Source organism: Erpetoichthys calabaricus, chromosome 2, assembly GCF_900747795.2.
Source record: "Erpetoichthys calabaricus chromosome 2, fErpCal1.3, whole genome shotgun sequence".
Lineage (NCBI taxonomy): Eukaryota > Metazoa > Chordata > Cladistia > Polypteriformes > Polypteridae > Erpetoichthys > Erpetoichthys calabaricus.
The window spans coordinates 271,390,314-271,405,268 of record NC_041395.2 but is presented as its reverse complement, the minus strand read 5'-3'; the positions used below and the strand labels follow the sequence as shown (position 1 = coordinate 271,405,268).

At 37.8% G+C, this 14,955-nt stretch overlaps 1 protein-coding gene across 1 annotated transcript in view; it reads right to left on the bottom strand.

Annotated features, from left to right (window-relative positions):
• The window catches only part of LOC127526656 (uncharacterized), a gene marked incomplete at its 5' end in the record, with an annotated part of 189,661 nt that extends 177,560 nt beyond the window's left edge, over positions 1-12,101 (bottom strand). The window contains 2 exon segments of the mRNA XM_051922604.1: positions 11,450-11,666; positions 11,669-12,101. Coding sequence (XP_051778564.1) covers positions 11,450-11,666; positions 11,669-12,101 — 650 coding nt within the window.
• Positions 12,102-14,955: the final 2,854 nt, after the last annotated feature.

The following is a 14,955-nucleotide window of genomic DNA, read 5'->3' as shown; positions in this document are numbered from 1 at the left end:
GGTAAGTGATTTTTTAAATCAGCAGAACATAAGAGAGGAAAAAAGAAAACAATACTCCAACCAGTAATCACTAATGTGCATTTGCTTTTACCTGCTCCATATGCACCACAATGCCTCTAATAATTTTTTTGAAAAGTCACTTTTAAAAAAAATGAAAGATGTCACAGCATGCACACTATCCTATTTTACCAACTACATGTGCTTTTACAGTGAAACAATACTGATTACAAAATTGATGATGATTTATTTATTTGCTTGTTTAACATAGTGAAAACATATAGGAGCACATGGTATAAATTAGCTCCTCATCTACTGCCTACCTTGTTTTTTTATTTTACAACTTTATTGTTAATTGTCACCTCGTTAACAATAACTCAAGCAAATGTAAAATTAACAAAATATGAAAATGTAAAGACTGATTTGTTGTTGATGGGGTTGCAGGAAGTGTTTTTTGAATTTCATAGAGATGTAATCCCTAATTTGTTATTTGATAGTTGAGGTAGGTTTCTAATTAACTGCCACATTCCATTAACAGCAAAAACTAAGGGTAACAAAAACCTGCTAAAACCTGTGACCATGGAACTGCAGTGCTGTTAGGAATTGACTGTACTGTAGGAAGACTGTCTGGACCAGGCATTCAAGGTGAAGTTCACCAAGTATGATGAGCTAGTCAGAGAATGTTGCCAAAGTGGCTGGAGAGCATGATGCTTACCAATAGAGGTTGGATGGAGAGGCTTACAGCCTGATCCTTATTCAGAACCTGTACTTCACTGGGTGTTGAGAGAGAGAGCAGGAAAATAGTTATTCATAGCTCCACCGATGTGGCAGAAAGAGCTTCAATTTGGCTGTGGCTCAAGAGAAGAGAGCCATGTGGGTAGAGTAGCTAATTTCATCCATCCATCCATTTTCCAACCCGCTGAATCCGAACACAGGGTCACGGGGGTCTGCTGGAGCCAATCCCAGCCAACACAGGGCACAAGGCAGGAAACAATCCTGGGCAGGGTGCCAACCCACCGCAGGAGTAGCTAATTTGCCATCTATTTATAACTCCAAATCAGAAAAAGTAAAACAGTATGGAAAATGCAAAAAAAAAAAAAAAAAACACCACAGTAATTCAGTAATTCTTTGACTTTTATTTCATTGCAGACAATATGAACCCCAGATATTTCATGTTTATTGGTTAACTTTATTTCATTTGCGAATATAGGTCCATTACTGCATTTCAGACATGCAACACATTCCAAAAAAAGTTTCTCTTTGTAATGTCGCCATTCCTTCCCACAACACTTAAAAGATGTTTTAGCACTGAGGATACCCAGTAGTGAAGTGTTTCAGTTGTTATTTTGTTCCATTTTTCCTGGAAGCTTGTCTCAAGGTATACAAAAGTACAGAGTCATTGTTATCACATTTCTTTGTTTCAAAATTTTCCACACATTGTCTACTGGGGACCGGTCAGTCCAGTACCCATACCCTCTACTTCCACAGCCACGACTTTGTAATGTGTGCAGAATGTGGTTTTGCATTGTCTTGTTGAAAAATGCATGGACATCCCTGGAAAATACGTCATCTTGAAGGCAGCATATGTTGCTCTGAAATATCAATGTACTTTTCTGCATTAATGCCTCCATCAGAGAAGTATAAATTACCTTTGCCAAGGGCACTGATACATGCCCATACTATGACAGACCATGGCTTTTGGACTTGTTGCTGATAACAGTCTGGATGGTCCTTTTCATCATTGGTCTGGAGCACACAGCATCAATTTCTTCCAAAAAACATCTGGAATACTGATTCATCTAAACACAATACACATTTCCACCGTGTGATGGTCCATCACAGATGCCTCTGAGCCTAGTGATGTCAACGCCACTTCTGGACATGGTTAACATAAGGCTTCTTTTTTGCATAGTAAAGTTTTAAGTGGCATTTGTGAATGTGACTCTGTATTATAGTGGCTGACAAAGGTTTTCCAAAGCAATCCCTTGCCCATGTGCTTATATCTGCTATTGGTGAGTGCAGTGTAGTGCCATCTGAGGGATTGGAGTTTAGGCTTGCACCCTTGCCCTTTATGCACTGAAATGCCTCCAGATTCCTTGATTGTTTTTTTTGATATTATGCACTGTAGAGGGAGAAATATGCAAATCCCTCCCAATCTTTTTTTGAGGAACATTGTTTTCAAAAATTTCAATAATTTTCTCACACATTTGTTGACAACCTGGAGATCCTCTGCCTATCTTTGGTCCTCAAATGCTCAGCCTTTCAGAGATACTGCTTTTGTACCAAATCTATCTATCTATCTATCTATCTATCTATCTATCTATCTATCTATCTATCTATCTATCTATCTATCTATCTATCTATCTATCTATCTATCTGTCTGTCTGTCTGTCTGTCTGTCTGTCTGTCTGTCTGTCTGTCTGTCTGTCTGTCTGTCTGTCTGTCTGTCTGTCTAATTTGCCCCATCCCTACTTTTTTTGGAATGTGTTGCAGGCCTGAGATGCAGAAATGGATGTATATTAACAAATGAAATGAAGTTGACCAGACAAAGCATGACATATCTTGGGTTCATACTGTCTGCAATGAAATAAAAGTCAAAGTAAATTTAAGAATCACTGCTTTCCATACCGTCCCATGTTCCATAACTTTTTTCTGATTTGGGGTTATAGTTCAAACTGGTTTACTTGGAGGAGGGTGTGTGTTCCAGGAACATCACTGAAGATGTATCCAGAAATAGCAGTAGATATTTTTGTACAAAAAAGGAAATGAGTTGCTTAAAGGTACAGCTGTACCATAATTTGGTAATTCACCAACTCATGAATGCAATCTATTTTGTATATTTGGGGGGGATTTAGAATATACATTTGGCAAATTTGTAATGCAAACTGAATATGTTAATCTGTTGCAGTAAATATGAAAATATATGCTGATATTTCTGCTGAGTCTGTACAGTTAATTCTCTGATAATATGATTAAAGCCTACCTTGTGCAACGCAATGTAAAAACACGTATCTGTGTAGTTGGATGTTGTGAAGGCTTTAAGTGCTGCTTTGTATCACAGGTTGTATATATTATTGTGTGTTCTGAAGCCACGGCAGATTTCAGATTTGCAAAATAATTGTGTTAATAAACACCTTTTTAACATGCTACAAATACAATCCACAAGTCCAGTGAACTGCAGAACTACATTATGAAAGTGTTTCTGATGGGCTTTGCTTAAAAGTACTGTTGGGGCAGTGTTTCATTTTTAGCTGTAAGAACTTCAATTTGTCATGCAATTTTCAGTTCAAAGAAAACAAACAAAAAAGCTATAACTGGTGGTCTCTGGTGTTATTTACTGTCTGTTATTTACACTTTCTAGAATCAACCTATTTAGGTGTTGCAGTGACCCCATCTAGATGTCTGCATTCCTGTGAAAATCACATGGTAACTGTGGTACCCAATTTAAGGTTGTACAGAACAGAAATAAAATTAAAAAGTTGTGAGCAAACGTGGTCAGTTAAACTTTATTCATGTGGTCAGGAGCAGGCAGTTACAGCATAGGCGAACCTCTGAGGAAATTGCTAAAAAATGTTACTGTCTCAACTATCCAATGGTATGAAGTTTGCGATGATATGACAAAGCTATCCCCCCACACCAGAAATGCCAGGTGGTTGGTCCCTGTCATGGCTTTTTTGGAGAATATCTCATGATCGATACATAGTACGATAACATGCTTGGGGTTGTTTTGATCAGGAGAATATGCTTTTATTACAGTACCGATACTGTATGTCACTTGTATATGCTTGCTGTTGTTTTGTTAAGTAATATGCAGGAGGATACAAAAATTCAGTCTGGTGAAACGTTTTTCTGTATTTCAGCCCATAGCTTACATTTTCTTGGTTGGAGTGAGGGTTCAATGCATGGGTTGAAATCTATTGGTCGAGACATGGCTTGTGCCACCACGTTGAAATCTATTGGTCGAGACATGGCTTGTGCCACCACCATCTACCCAAAGCACCATGATGTTCCAACAATGATGGATGGATTAAAAGCCAGAAGTCTGTATGACCATCAGCATCAAGTGACTCCGTGAGAACCCTAACTACAAAGAGGACTATTTCATTTATGTTAGGTAGAATGCCCAGAGGGGACTGGGCGGTCTCGTGGCCTGGAACCCCTACAGATTTTATTTTTTTCTCCAGCTTTCTGGGGTTTTTTTTTGTTTTTTTCTGTCCACCCTGGCCATCGGACCTTACTCCTTTGCTATGTTAACTAATGTTGTCTTATTTTAATCTTGTATTTTGTCTTTTATTTTTCTTTTCTTCATTATGTAAAGCACTTTGAGCTACTTTTTGTATGAAAATGTGCTATATAAATAAATGTTGTTGCTCTTGTTGACATTTTGATTGATGTATAACACTTCTGTACAGAATAATTACTAAGGTTTAAAAACTTTTTTTTTGGTGATGATTTATGAAGCACCCCACATATGATTTTAGTGTAAATGCTGAACGAAATATTGTTTCTGTTGGAGTGTAGTAGTTCACCTGTATGATGCAGCAAAAGATTTTTAAAATCATTTTTGAACCCTTTCTCGGCCCATTGCCAGGCCACTTAGAGTTTAAGAGGTCTAACTCTTTAAATTCTGCCTTATTTCTGTAAATCTTCTGCTATTTTGATTTATCTGGCTCTAACTTCATCAGCCTTTACTCAATATTCATGTCTACCCTGAAAATAGGGTTCAGACATTTCTCTTCCAAAATGTGTACACCTGGAGGATTAGTCTGTTGTACATGTAAGTTACAGCAGAATAAGTTGCACTATTCAGTTATTTGGTGTCTGGATTGGGGGGGGGGGGGGGGGGGGGGGCATGTGTTGCTGTAATCTTTGTGGGACAAAAGTAAAACATTGCAACATGGTATCAGGGTATAAAATATGGCATTTTAATAGCAAAACCTTGAACTTTAATTCTAGTGATGAGGACATGAATGATTTTATGCAGTTTTTGAAATATTTTGCATTAATGTTCAAAACAAGGGGCTGAGTTTAAAGAGTTAATAATTATTAGAATGCTATACAATACTTCCTAGAAATAAGAAAGAAAGACATTGAGTAATTAAGAGTACTAAACTGCTCCTGTCTCGTAAATACTTTTGACAAAATATGTGCTGGAACAAGCCACCTAAAAATCAGTACACTCATTCTTTGACAGTAAAAGGGACCTTCTAATTAAGAAAGCAATGCACGCAAAAGTGTAAAGCCTCTAGTGTAAATCACCAGGAATGGATTTTGGGACTCATGTTTTAGTGTTTACAATTGGTAAGTCCTATCAGAGACCTAGAGGGTTGATGAGCTGTAAATTTTGACAGAAATTAGTCTCTTCAAAACAAGGCTCTTAAAGTCTAAGCAAACTCCTGGTTTATTGCAAATCATTGCTTTCTCCTCTAAGTGCATGAATTCAAAATAACATAAAAAATGCAAATTCTAGTGTACAACCTCAATATCTTTTGATTTTTTAACCAAAATGGCTTTAATATCGTATACAGTTTACATCTGAAACAGGAAACATTTATAGTGATTAAATCAAGAATCAACTGCCAGCATTACAGTATCTTTTTAGTGACACGGTTTTCACAAAAGGGCACCTCGATAATAAAAAGATACACTGAATGTCTGCTGTACTCTGTTGACAGAAGAGCTGAAATACTGCATTCCAGGGTCACCTTCAGTACCACAGGTACAAAAGAGTAATTTCACAAAGAATTAAGCTAATACCTGCCCCAAATTCAAGGACTATATATTTGGTTGGTGGCATATCAGAATTACTATTAGCTGAGAAATTTTCAAGACAAAGAGAACACAATGGACACATTAAATTAACTTGAATTTGTTCCTACAGTATGTAAACATTATATGACTGTGTTCACATTTACAAATATAATGCTTACTTTTGTAGCCTGCAAAGGAAAGGCATCTCATCCAGGATTTGTTCCTACATACACCCAATTCACCAGTAAAGTTACTGAGTTGAGTATTGTAAATGGATGGATGTTGTCTTTATTTAAGAACGTAGGTGAGTAAAAACTAGAATTATTCCATATGCAGCTAAAATGAATAACCTCTGAATATAAAAAATGTGCTACTTGCTGTAGCTGTGAAAGTCTCTGTCATTTAATTTGAAATGAAGATACACAATTATTAAATGTCTTATTCTAAGTTCAAAATATCCAAAGAGAAACAGCTACCTTTGAAATCTTAAAAATCTTGAAATTCCGTTTTAAACTATGCCCTCTCAAGGCCAAAAGATGAAATATTTGTAAGATGAGAAATTGCATATTTTTTACACACAGAGGCAATCTTTCACAACAGTTATTACCATGTCATGGACTGTGAAATCATTCTGAAGCATTATTTCATATGGCACTTTTATAATGAATACCATCCAAAAGTACAATTGTTTACAGATTTCTTTATTGTAAGCAGAGAATACTGACGTGCCTAGTGCTGGTTCATGCTTACATCTTTTGTGTGGGCTTGCCTTTCAAGGCCTGCTTGTTTATTAAGGTCAATATTATAGAAAGGGAACTGCAGGCTACCTGCCACTTCTACAGCTTTGACTTACTTCAGTGCAGCTTATTTCAGATTAAACTCCCCTCAATTCTGGGTCCTTACCATGGCTTGTCAGGTAAGATTTGCTGGTTGTTGTGTAATAGTAATATTCTAAGTCATGCATATATAAGCATATATCATTATTATTCTTTTCATTGTCCATCTAATATTCATAGAGATAAAACAACATATTGGTTTAATTAGTGACACCAAAAATGCCCTTGTTTGAATATGTGCATTTGTGTGAATGTTCCCTTCAACTTGGTAATGCACTTACTGTAGTTGGGTGCTGCTGTGAATCTGTTGCTATTGAAGCAGATGTAGGTTTCCCACATAATTATATTGGATAAAGACTGTTGGGAAAATAGACGGATATTTTCAACCCTGCAACATCACTGCAAAGGGGCTGCAGATACTGAAAACAGCATTTTTTTCACAAAAAGAAACAGCGCAAATACAAAAAGCCTGGACATCTTTCAATAAAAGTGGGGTTGTTTCCCAATTCCCTAGCTAAACTGCCCACCATTCTATCTCCCTAATTATCCCCAGTCAATAACTGGCTAACTCTCTCTCTCTCACACTCCTTCACCAGCTGTCACATCATCCAGGTTGATGATATACATTGACTGTTATTGAAGTGGTTCCCTACTGTCTGTGTAAAACACTTTGAATAGGTTTGAAAAACATTGCTGTGTATAAATGTAATTAATGCCTTTCTTCCTCTTAACTTCATTCTAAGTTTCCTCAGTATGCTCTCTTGGGTGTTGTACATTAAAACCCTCCCACCAAAGCTGATGCCCACACCCCCAGACAAAATTAATATGTGGGATCACAGATAGCTTAGTTTGGCTACAGGGATACCAAACCAGATCTCTCTCTTTAGTGGCCCAGGCTTCTCTGCACCCCATTTGTTTCATGTGCTCTTTTAAGGCACATTCCTAACTCTTTGGTTTAAGTGTGGCAAAAGGTACCATTCCTCCAAGTTGGAAAGACACATGACTGATCTCTTGTGAGGCCATTGTCCAAGTTTCTGAACTGAAACATATTACTATTCCCTGTCTGCTTACCTGATTTTTGGAGCAATTTCTTCTGTTTACTTCTTAGATTCAATTTTTCCTTGCTGGGGCACCATCTATGGGTATTCTCCATTTCATCCAGCATAGATGATTGGATTACGAATGGAAATGCCCTTTTTGCTTCACACATGGATCCTTTAAAACAATTTCAAGAATACAGTATAGTAGGAAATATTTCCATGTTTATTTACAAATCAAAGCAAATGAACTTGTTACTTGTGTAATTAAATGTCTTCTCAATTTCAACAACAGACCAACAGTCAACCACAGAGGTTTAACTGTTAATTTTACTATGTCAAATGAATTAAGTATGCATTACTTCATGTGAAAGACATATGAAAAGGAGCAACGAAAAGTTGCTATGTAAGCTTCAGCTAAAATGATTTAATGAGCAAAAGAAAATCTATATATTACTTTCATACATAACTAAGAATAATTAACAGAAATATAGCACATCTATGCATGTGTAAATGTAAGACAGAAAATTCCCAGCAATCTGTTTATTTGCATTATAGACTAGAATTACTGTCAGTGTTCCAGATACCTGCTGGTCATCTTCAGCACACAAAATCATTTACAAACAAATTTCCCAAATTAACCTTAATGCTGTGCCATCATTTTTAAAAAAGGAAATTGCATTCATATGCACATTTTTACATAAATTCATGATGCACAACAATGATTTATTAAGCCAAGAAGAATAAAATTACAAATAAACTTTGAAGTATCAAGTTACTAAGACAAAAGAGATGTTTAGTAATGGTTGCTAATTAATTTCACTTGTTTAGATCTATTCATTTTTTGTCAGAAATTCTACTCATCAACACCAAAATATTGTAAGAATATGTTTAATTAAATATCCATCCATCCATTATCCAACCCACTATATCCTAACTACAGGGTCACGGTGGTCTGCTGGAGCCAATCCTAGCCAACACAGGGCACAAGGCAGAAAATAAACCCTGGGCAGGGCACCAGCCCACTGCAGGGCACGCACACACACACACACACACACCCACACACCAAGCACACACTAGGGACAATTTAGAATCGCCAATGCACCTAACCTGCATGTCTTTGGACTGTGGGAGGAAACGGGAGTACCCGGAGGAAACCCACGCAGACACGGGGAGAACATGCAAACTCCACGCAGGAAGGACCCGGGAAGCAAACCCGGGTCTCCTAACTGCGAGGCAGCAGCGCTACCCACTGCGCCACCGTCTAATTAAGTAGAATTTCAATATATGTCATGAAACAGAAATCTTTGGTGTTTGCTTAGATTCATTACAAAACAATTCTGTTGAAGATATTCTTTAATATTGCTGTAGCTGCGTTTTCCCAAAGTTTTCAAAATTCAGGAGCTCCAACTTAAAAAATGGGATTCAACAAAAGCCTGACGCGCAGAAATGATTCCACAGACAAAATATCTTCGTTTTTAAAAGTTTAGTTAAGTTTGAAAGTAAAACAGTTCACACAAAAAAGAAAATTAAAAATAGCAAAAAAAAGAAAAAATTATAATAAGAAAAAATTTAGTTCTAAGCTTAATCTTGTTACATCTTAAATCATTACTAATTATTTATAATTTCTGAACCATTTCAAAACGTTTCTGAACCATTTCATAGCGGTCAGAAAACTGTATGCTTATCCCATTTCTAACTTGAAAATGGGTCTTTCAAGTCCCTGATTACTGGGACCTGTTCTAAACACAACAAGAGCTTATTAACTCACAGTTTCTCAGTTATAGTAAGAAGATTCTATATCTTGCTAACTTATAGGGGGAAAAGACTATACCATTGTCTATGACTATAGTAGATATTATATTCTATTCAAATAAAGCAAACATTAATATGAGTTTAACTCAAAACTTTAACTTTCTAAGATTGGCTCTTACATTTCTGGCCCCTAACTGGCTATGCAGGAGCGGAGTCAATTACTATACTTTACTTCAATATGAGCCAGTTAGCTTTATTTTAACTATTGTTTTCAAATCACTAGCAATAACACTGCAAACAAACATTTTAAAAATTTCTCATTTTAAACATTGGCTGTTTCTTGAAGCAGGCACAGTTTATTCACGGGTCTGTCCAGTGTGCTGGTTTTGGTCTGCACACAAACTCTTCTGACTGCACCTTTGGCATCTGGCATTGTCTTGATGACTCGACCCATTACCCAGGAATTGCGAGGTGTAGCTTTATCTACAATTAAAACAACGTCCCCTGGTTCAAAATTTCTTCTTGGTGCAAGCCATTTTTGATGTTCTTGAAGTATTGGTAAATACTCTTTTGTCCATCTTTTCCAAAACAAATCGGCCTTATATTGAATTTGTTTCCAGCGTCTTCTTGGGTATGGTTTATTCTCTGAAACGACTTCGGGTGGTAATTTAGGTTTTGTCTTCAGTAACAACAAGTGATTGGGTGTGAGTGGTTCTAAATCATTTGGGTCATCTGATGTCTTTGTAAGGGGTCTGTTATTGAGTATTGATTCCACTCTACACATCATTGTAGGAAGGTTTTCATCATCGAGTGTTTGTTGGTTTAGTGTTGAATTTAAGATCTTTCTTATGCTCCTTATTTGTCTTTCCCACACTCCACCTTGATGAGAAGCTGATGGTGGATTGAAAATCCATTTGATTTGTTCTTGCATCATAGCATCGCTGATTTTTTTGTGTTCCAATTTTTTAATAGCTTCTTGTAGCTCTCTTTCTGCCCCAACAAAATTTGTTCCATTGTCTGAGCGCATGATTTTAACTTGTCCTCTTCTATCGGTAAATCAGAGTATGGCTTGGATACAAGAATCAGTGTCTAAGCTATGTGCAATCTCTATGTGTGCAGCTCTGGTTGTTAAACATGTGAAAATTACTCCATACCTCTTAACTAGGCTTCTTCCTCTTTTGACTAGGAAGGGGCCAAAATAATCGACTCCGACATTTGTAAACGGTGGTTGGTTTGGTGCTAGACGATCTTCTGGCAAATCTGCCATTTTTTGCTCACCTACTTTCGCATTGTATCTTCTGCACATTGTGCACTTTGAAATTATTTGTCTGAATTCGCTTGAGGTATCCAGTATTTTTGGCATAGCTGTGCGAGCACATAGTTGTGCCCACAATGTCCTATTCATTTATGTATGTGTTGCAATATGAGAGAAGCAACATGTGAATGCTTGTGTAGAATTGCAGGATGTTTAGCTTCTTCGGGCATTGCAGCTTTGCAGAGTCTTCCTCCAACTCTCAGTATTCCATCTTGTATGATCGGGTCAAGTTTATAGATTTGACTGTTCTTTTTTACACAAGTCTTTTTCTTTAAAGCCTTTAATTCTTCTGGAAATTCTTGCTGTTGACTGAGGCAGATAAGCTTTGTTTCGGCTTTAACTAAATCGTCTAGAGAAATTGGATTTATTTTTAAAGTCAGTTTATACCTATTCATGCACTTTGCAATGAGTGATTTTTGTTCTTCTGGATCACTTTTAGTCTGACTGACTTCTAATTGAAATGTTTTTCTTTCATTTCTTAAGTTCAGTATTAAGTCTTTAAACTTGAGGAACCAAGCCACTGCTTTCTTCAAGCGATGCCAATCTGAAAAATAGGTGATTACTGTAGTTTGTTGATGGGCTCGATTGCTTCCTCTATTTTTGTCATGTTGACTGCACAAGTTTTAACTTCTGGATCATCTTCAGTGAGTGAATCGTTTGGTTGATCTGGTCTTTTTGGCCACTCCCGTTCGGGCTTCAATAATAAACTTGGACCTTGTGACCATATGGTGCTTTTGAGAAAGTTTTCTATGCTTAGCCCTCTGGATGCTTGATCAGCTGGGTTAAGGGCTGATGTGACATACCTCCACTGTGAAGGCTGTGAATGATCTCTGATCACGGAGATTCTGTTGGCAACAAAGGTCTTGAACTGAGTGCGTTCATTTGAAATGTATTTTACCACTGTGGTGCTGTCAGTCCAAAATGTAGATTCTTCTAAGGGCATTTGAAGCTCACCTTTAAGCATTTTGTCCATTTAACTGCCACAACGGCTGCTGTTAGCTCCAATCTTGGAATCGTGACTTGTTTCAATGGTGCAACTCTTGACTTGCCCATCAGGAATGAACAATGCTTTTTGCCCTCTTCATTGGTTAAGACAAGGTAAGTGACAGTGCCATATCCATCTTCACTAGAATCTGCAAAATGGTGCATTTGTGCTGTCTTTATGGTTCCAAACCCAGTAGATTTGAAACATCTGTTCACTTTATAGTTTGTAAGTAACTGCAAATCCTCCATCCACTTTTTCCATTTCTGAATGTGTTTGACTTCTACTTCTTCATTCCACCCAAATTTCTCTTTGCATAAGTCTCTTAGAATAAGCTTTGCTGGCAGTAAGGCGGGTGCTAGAAAATCAAGTGGATCATAAACTGAGCTAACAACAGACAGAATACCACGCCTTGTAGCGGGCTTGTTTTGTAACTTAATCTGAAATTTGAAACTGTCCGTTTCTGTGCACCACTGGACACCCAGGGCACGCTCTGTGGGAAGGAGACTGTGGCTCAAGTCTAAGTCCTTTTGTTCATGAGCTCTGTCTTCTTCAGGTATAGACAATAAAACTTCTCTGTTGTTACTCACCCACTTAGTCAAATGAAATCCCCCTTTTAGGCATAGAGCTTGGAGGTCCTTTGCCAGCTTTATTGCTTGTTCCTCTGTTGTCACTGACCTTAAGCAGTCATCCACGTAGAAGTTATTGAGAACGGTGTTAACAGCTTCCTCAGGAAATGTATCTCTGGAGTCTTCGGCTGTTCTACGCAAAGCATATGAAGAACAACTGGGTGAAGAAGTAGCACCAAAAAGATGTACTGTCATTTTGTATTCTTCATGGTCTTTACTTAAATTACCTTCAGGGCACCATAAAAAACGTAAAAGATCAGTGTCTCTATCTGGTACTTTAACTTGGTAGAACATTGACTTAATGTCTGCCATTAATGCTACTGGCTCCTTTCTGAATCTTGTAAGGACGCCAATGAGTGTGTTAGTTAGGTCGGGGCCTTTTAATAATTGCTCAATAAGTGAAATTCCCTGATAGGTGGCTGTGCAGTCAAAGACCACTCGAATTTTATTTTTCTTTGGATGATACACACCGTGATGTGGGATGTACCACACTCTGCCTTCATTGCAATTTAAGCTTTCTTTGGGTACCTTGACAGCGTAACCATTGTCTATAATGTCTTTCATGAAGGCTTTATAGTCTCCGTGGAAGCCTGAATTTTTGTTCAGTTTTCTTTTGAGTCCAATAGCACGCTGTTCAGCAATACAGCGATTGTTTGGCATTTTCAGTGTTTCATCCTTCAAAGGCAAATTTAAAGAGTAATGGCCACCTACCAGACTCGCAGATTCTAAGGCTATGCGCATGAACTTGATGTCCTCCTGTGACATCTCCTCCTTTTCTTCACAGCTGCGCTCTGGAAAATCTGTGTTATACTGTTGCAGCAACATATCCTCAATCTCTGTTATTGACACACAATTGATTGAATGTTTGGGCATCTTACCACTTTGTTTTGTGAGGTCATCTATCTCTTTGTATGGTCCACCAACCACCCATCCAAGTGCAATCTTCATAGCATGAGGTCCACCTCCTTGGCTAGGTATGAATCGTGACTGCTTGAAGATTTCTGGGTAGTTGATTCCTATTAAAAGATCAACTTCAGAATCAATATGAGTTAGACATACCTCTTTTAGATATGCCCACTTATCGATGTCTTCTTGTAGTGGAATATTTTCTCTGTCCACTGGAATGGAGACCTGTGTAAAGACTTTTGGCAAATCAATATATTCATCATCATTGAGACCACAGACTTGTAAATCTGAAAAGACAGAACTTTGAGTTAGCACCTTTGAATCATCATCATAGTTATTTATAGTTTTGAGAAATACTTGTGTTCTTTTCCCTTGAAGGCTTAATTGTCTCTGGAGCCTTTCAGTGCAAATTGTTACTGTACTGCCGAGGTCTATAAAGGCGTATGTTTCTACATACCTTTCGCTATTCTTAGATTTTACCTTAACAGGAACTACTTGCAGCGCACATTCTTCGTGGTAAAAATACTTCCCGATCTCTGACCGTATTTCTGAGGAGACTTAGCTTTCTCAGTCTTTACTTTTTTCTCTATACAAGTGTCACCTTGTGAAACGGCACTGTGCACAGGGTCTAGAAGCATTACAGCTTCGTTACGCAAAAAATTAATTAGTTCAGGTATGCCAGGTCTCGTTTTATTTTCTTTAAGCTTATAAGCATGCCTCATCCATTCGTTTCTCAGAGAGAATGGAAGTTTCTTAAGCATAACACGCACATTATAACTTTTATTGAATTCTCCACCGTTCTCTGTATCATTCATAGTGTTCATGCAGATTGAGAGGAAGTTTGCGTAATCTCTTAGAGCTTCCCCATCGTTTTGCTTAATTTGAGGCCATTTCAATGCTTTATTGAGATATGCGTCTGCTACGAATAGTTCATTGCCATAACGTCTTTCAAGCAATTTTCTAGCTTCTGAGTAGCCTTCATCTGGTGACATTCGTGAACAGCCTTTAATCATTTCTTGAGGCGAACTTCTGGTGTACTGGATCAAGTAATCTAATTTATCTTGTGAGTTTGCTAATACAGCACCCACAGCATGATCAAAGGCTCTGATGAAATCTGAATAGTCAAGTGGGTCACCTGAAAATAAAGGAACCTGTCTATGTGGTACTTCACCTCGTGGCGCTAGGGTTGGTGCTGGTGCTGGAGGTGGAGTAGGAGTAGTAGCTCTGTTTTGTTGGGTTAACGATTTAGCTATTTCAATGCCTGCTTTCTGATATTCAGCTTGATTTTGTCGTTCCTGCCTTTCCGACTCGAGTTCATCTAACCTTCGTAGGATTCTATCAAGTGTCGATTGTTCAACCAAAACTGCCGTAGAAGGTGATGATGCTGCTGCAGCGCCTTTCTGGGCTAAAGAGTCACATTTAATATCTAAAGCGCGCTTTAACTGCGAAGTAGCCTTTCGCTCCATTGACTTTGAGCGTTTCCGTTCTTGCAATTGCATATCTTCGAATTGGTTAACTAGCTGCTCGTCGGATTTATGTGATAACAGCCTATTTGCATCTTTCAGCCATAGCTTTGTAACAGTAATAAATTCGTTCCAATTCTTATAGCTTGTCTTTTTCTGTTTCTTAATCGCGCCTTCTTTACTCAGCATTGATATTAGCCTTTGATTCAACTCTTCTATCTCACTGTGTGTCTCGCAAAAATTTTCAAGTCTTTCAGCTACTTCTGAATGATTTTCTGGAGTAT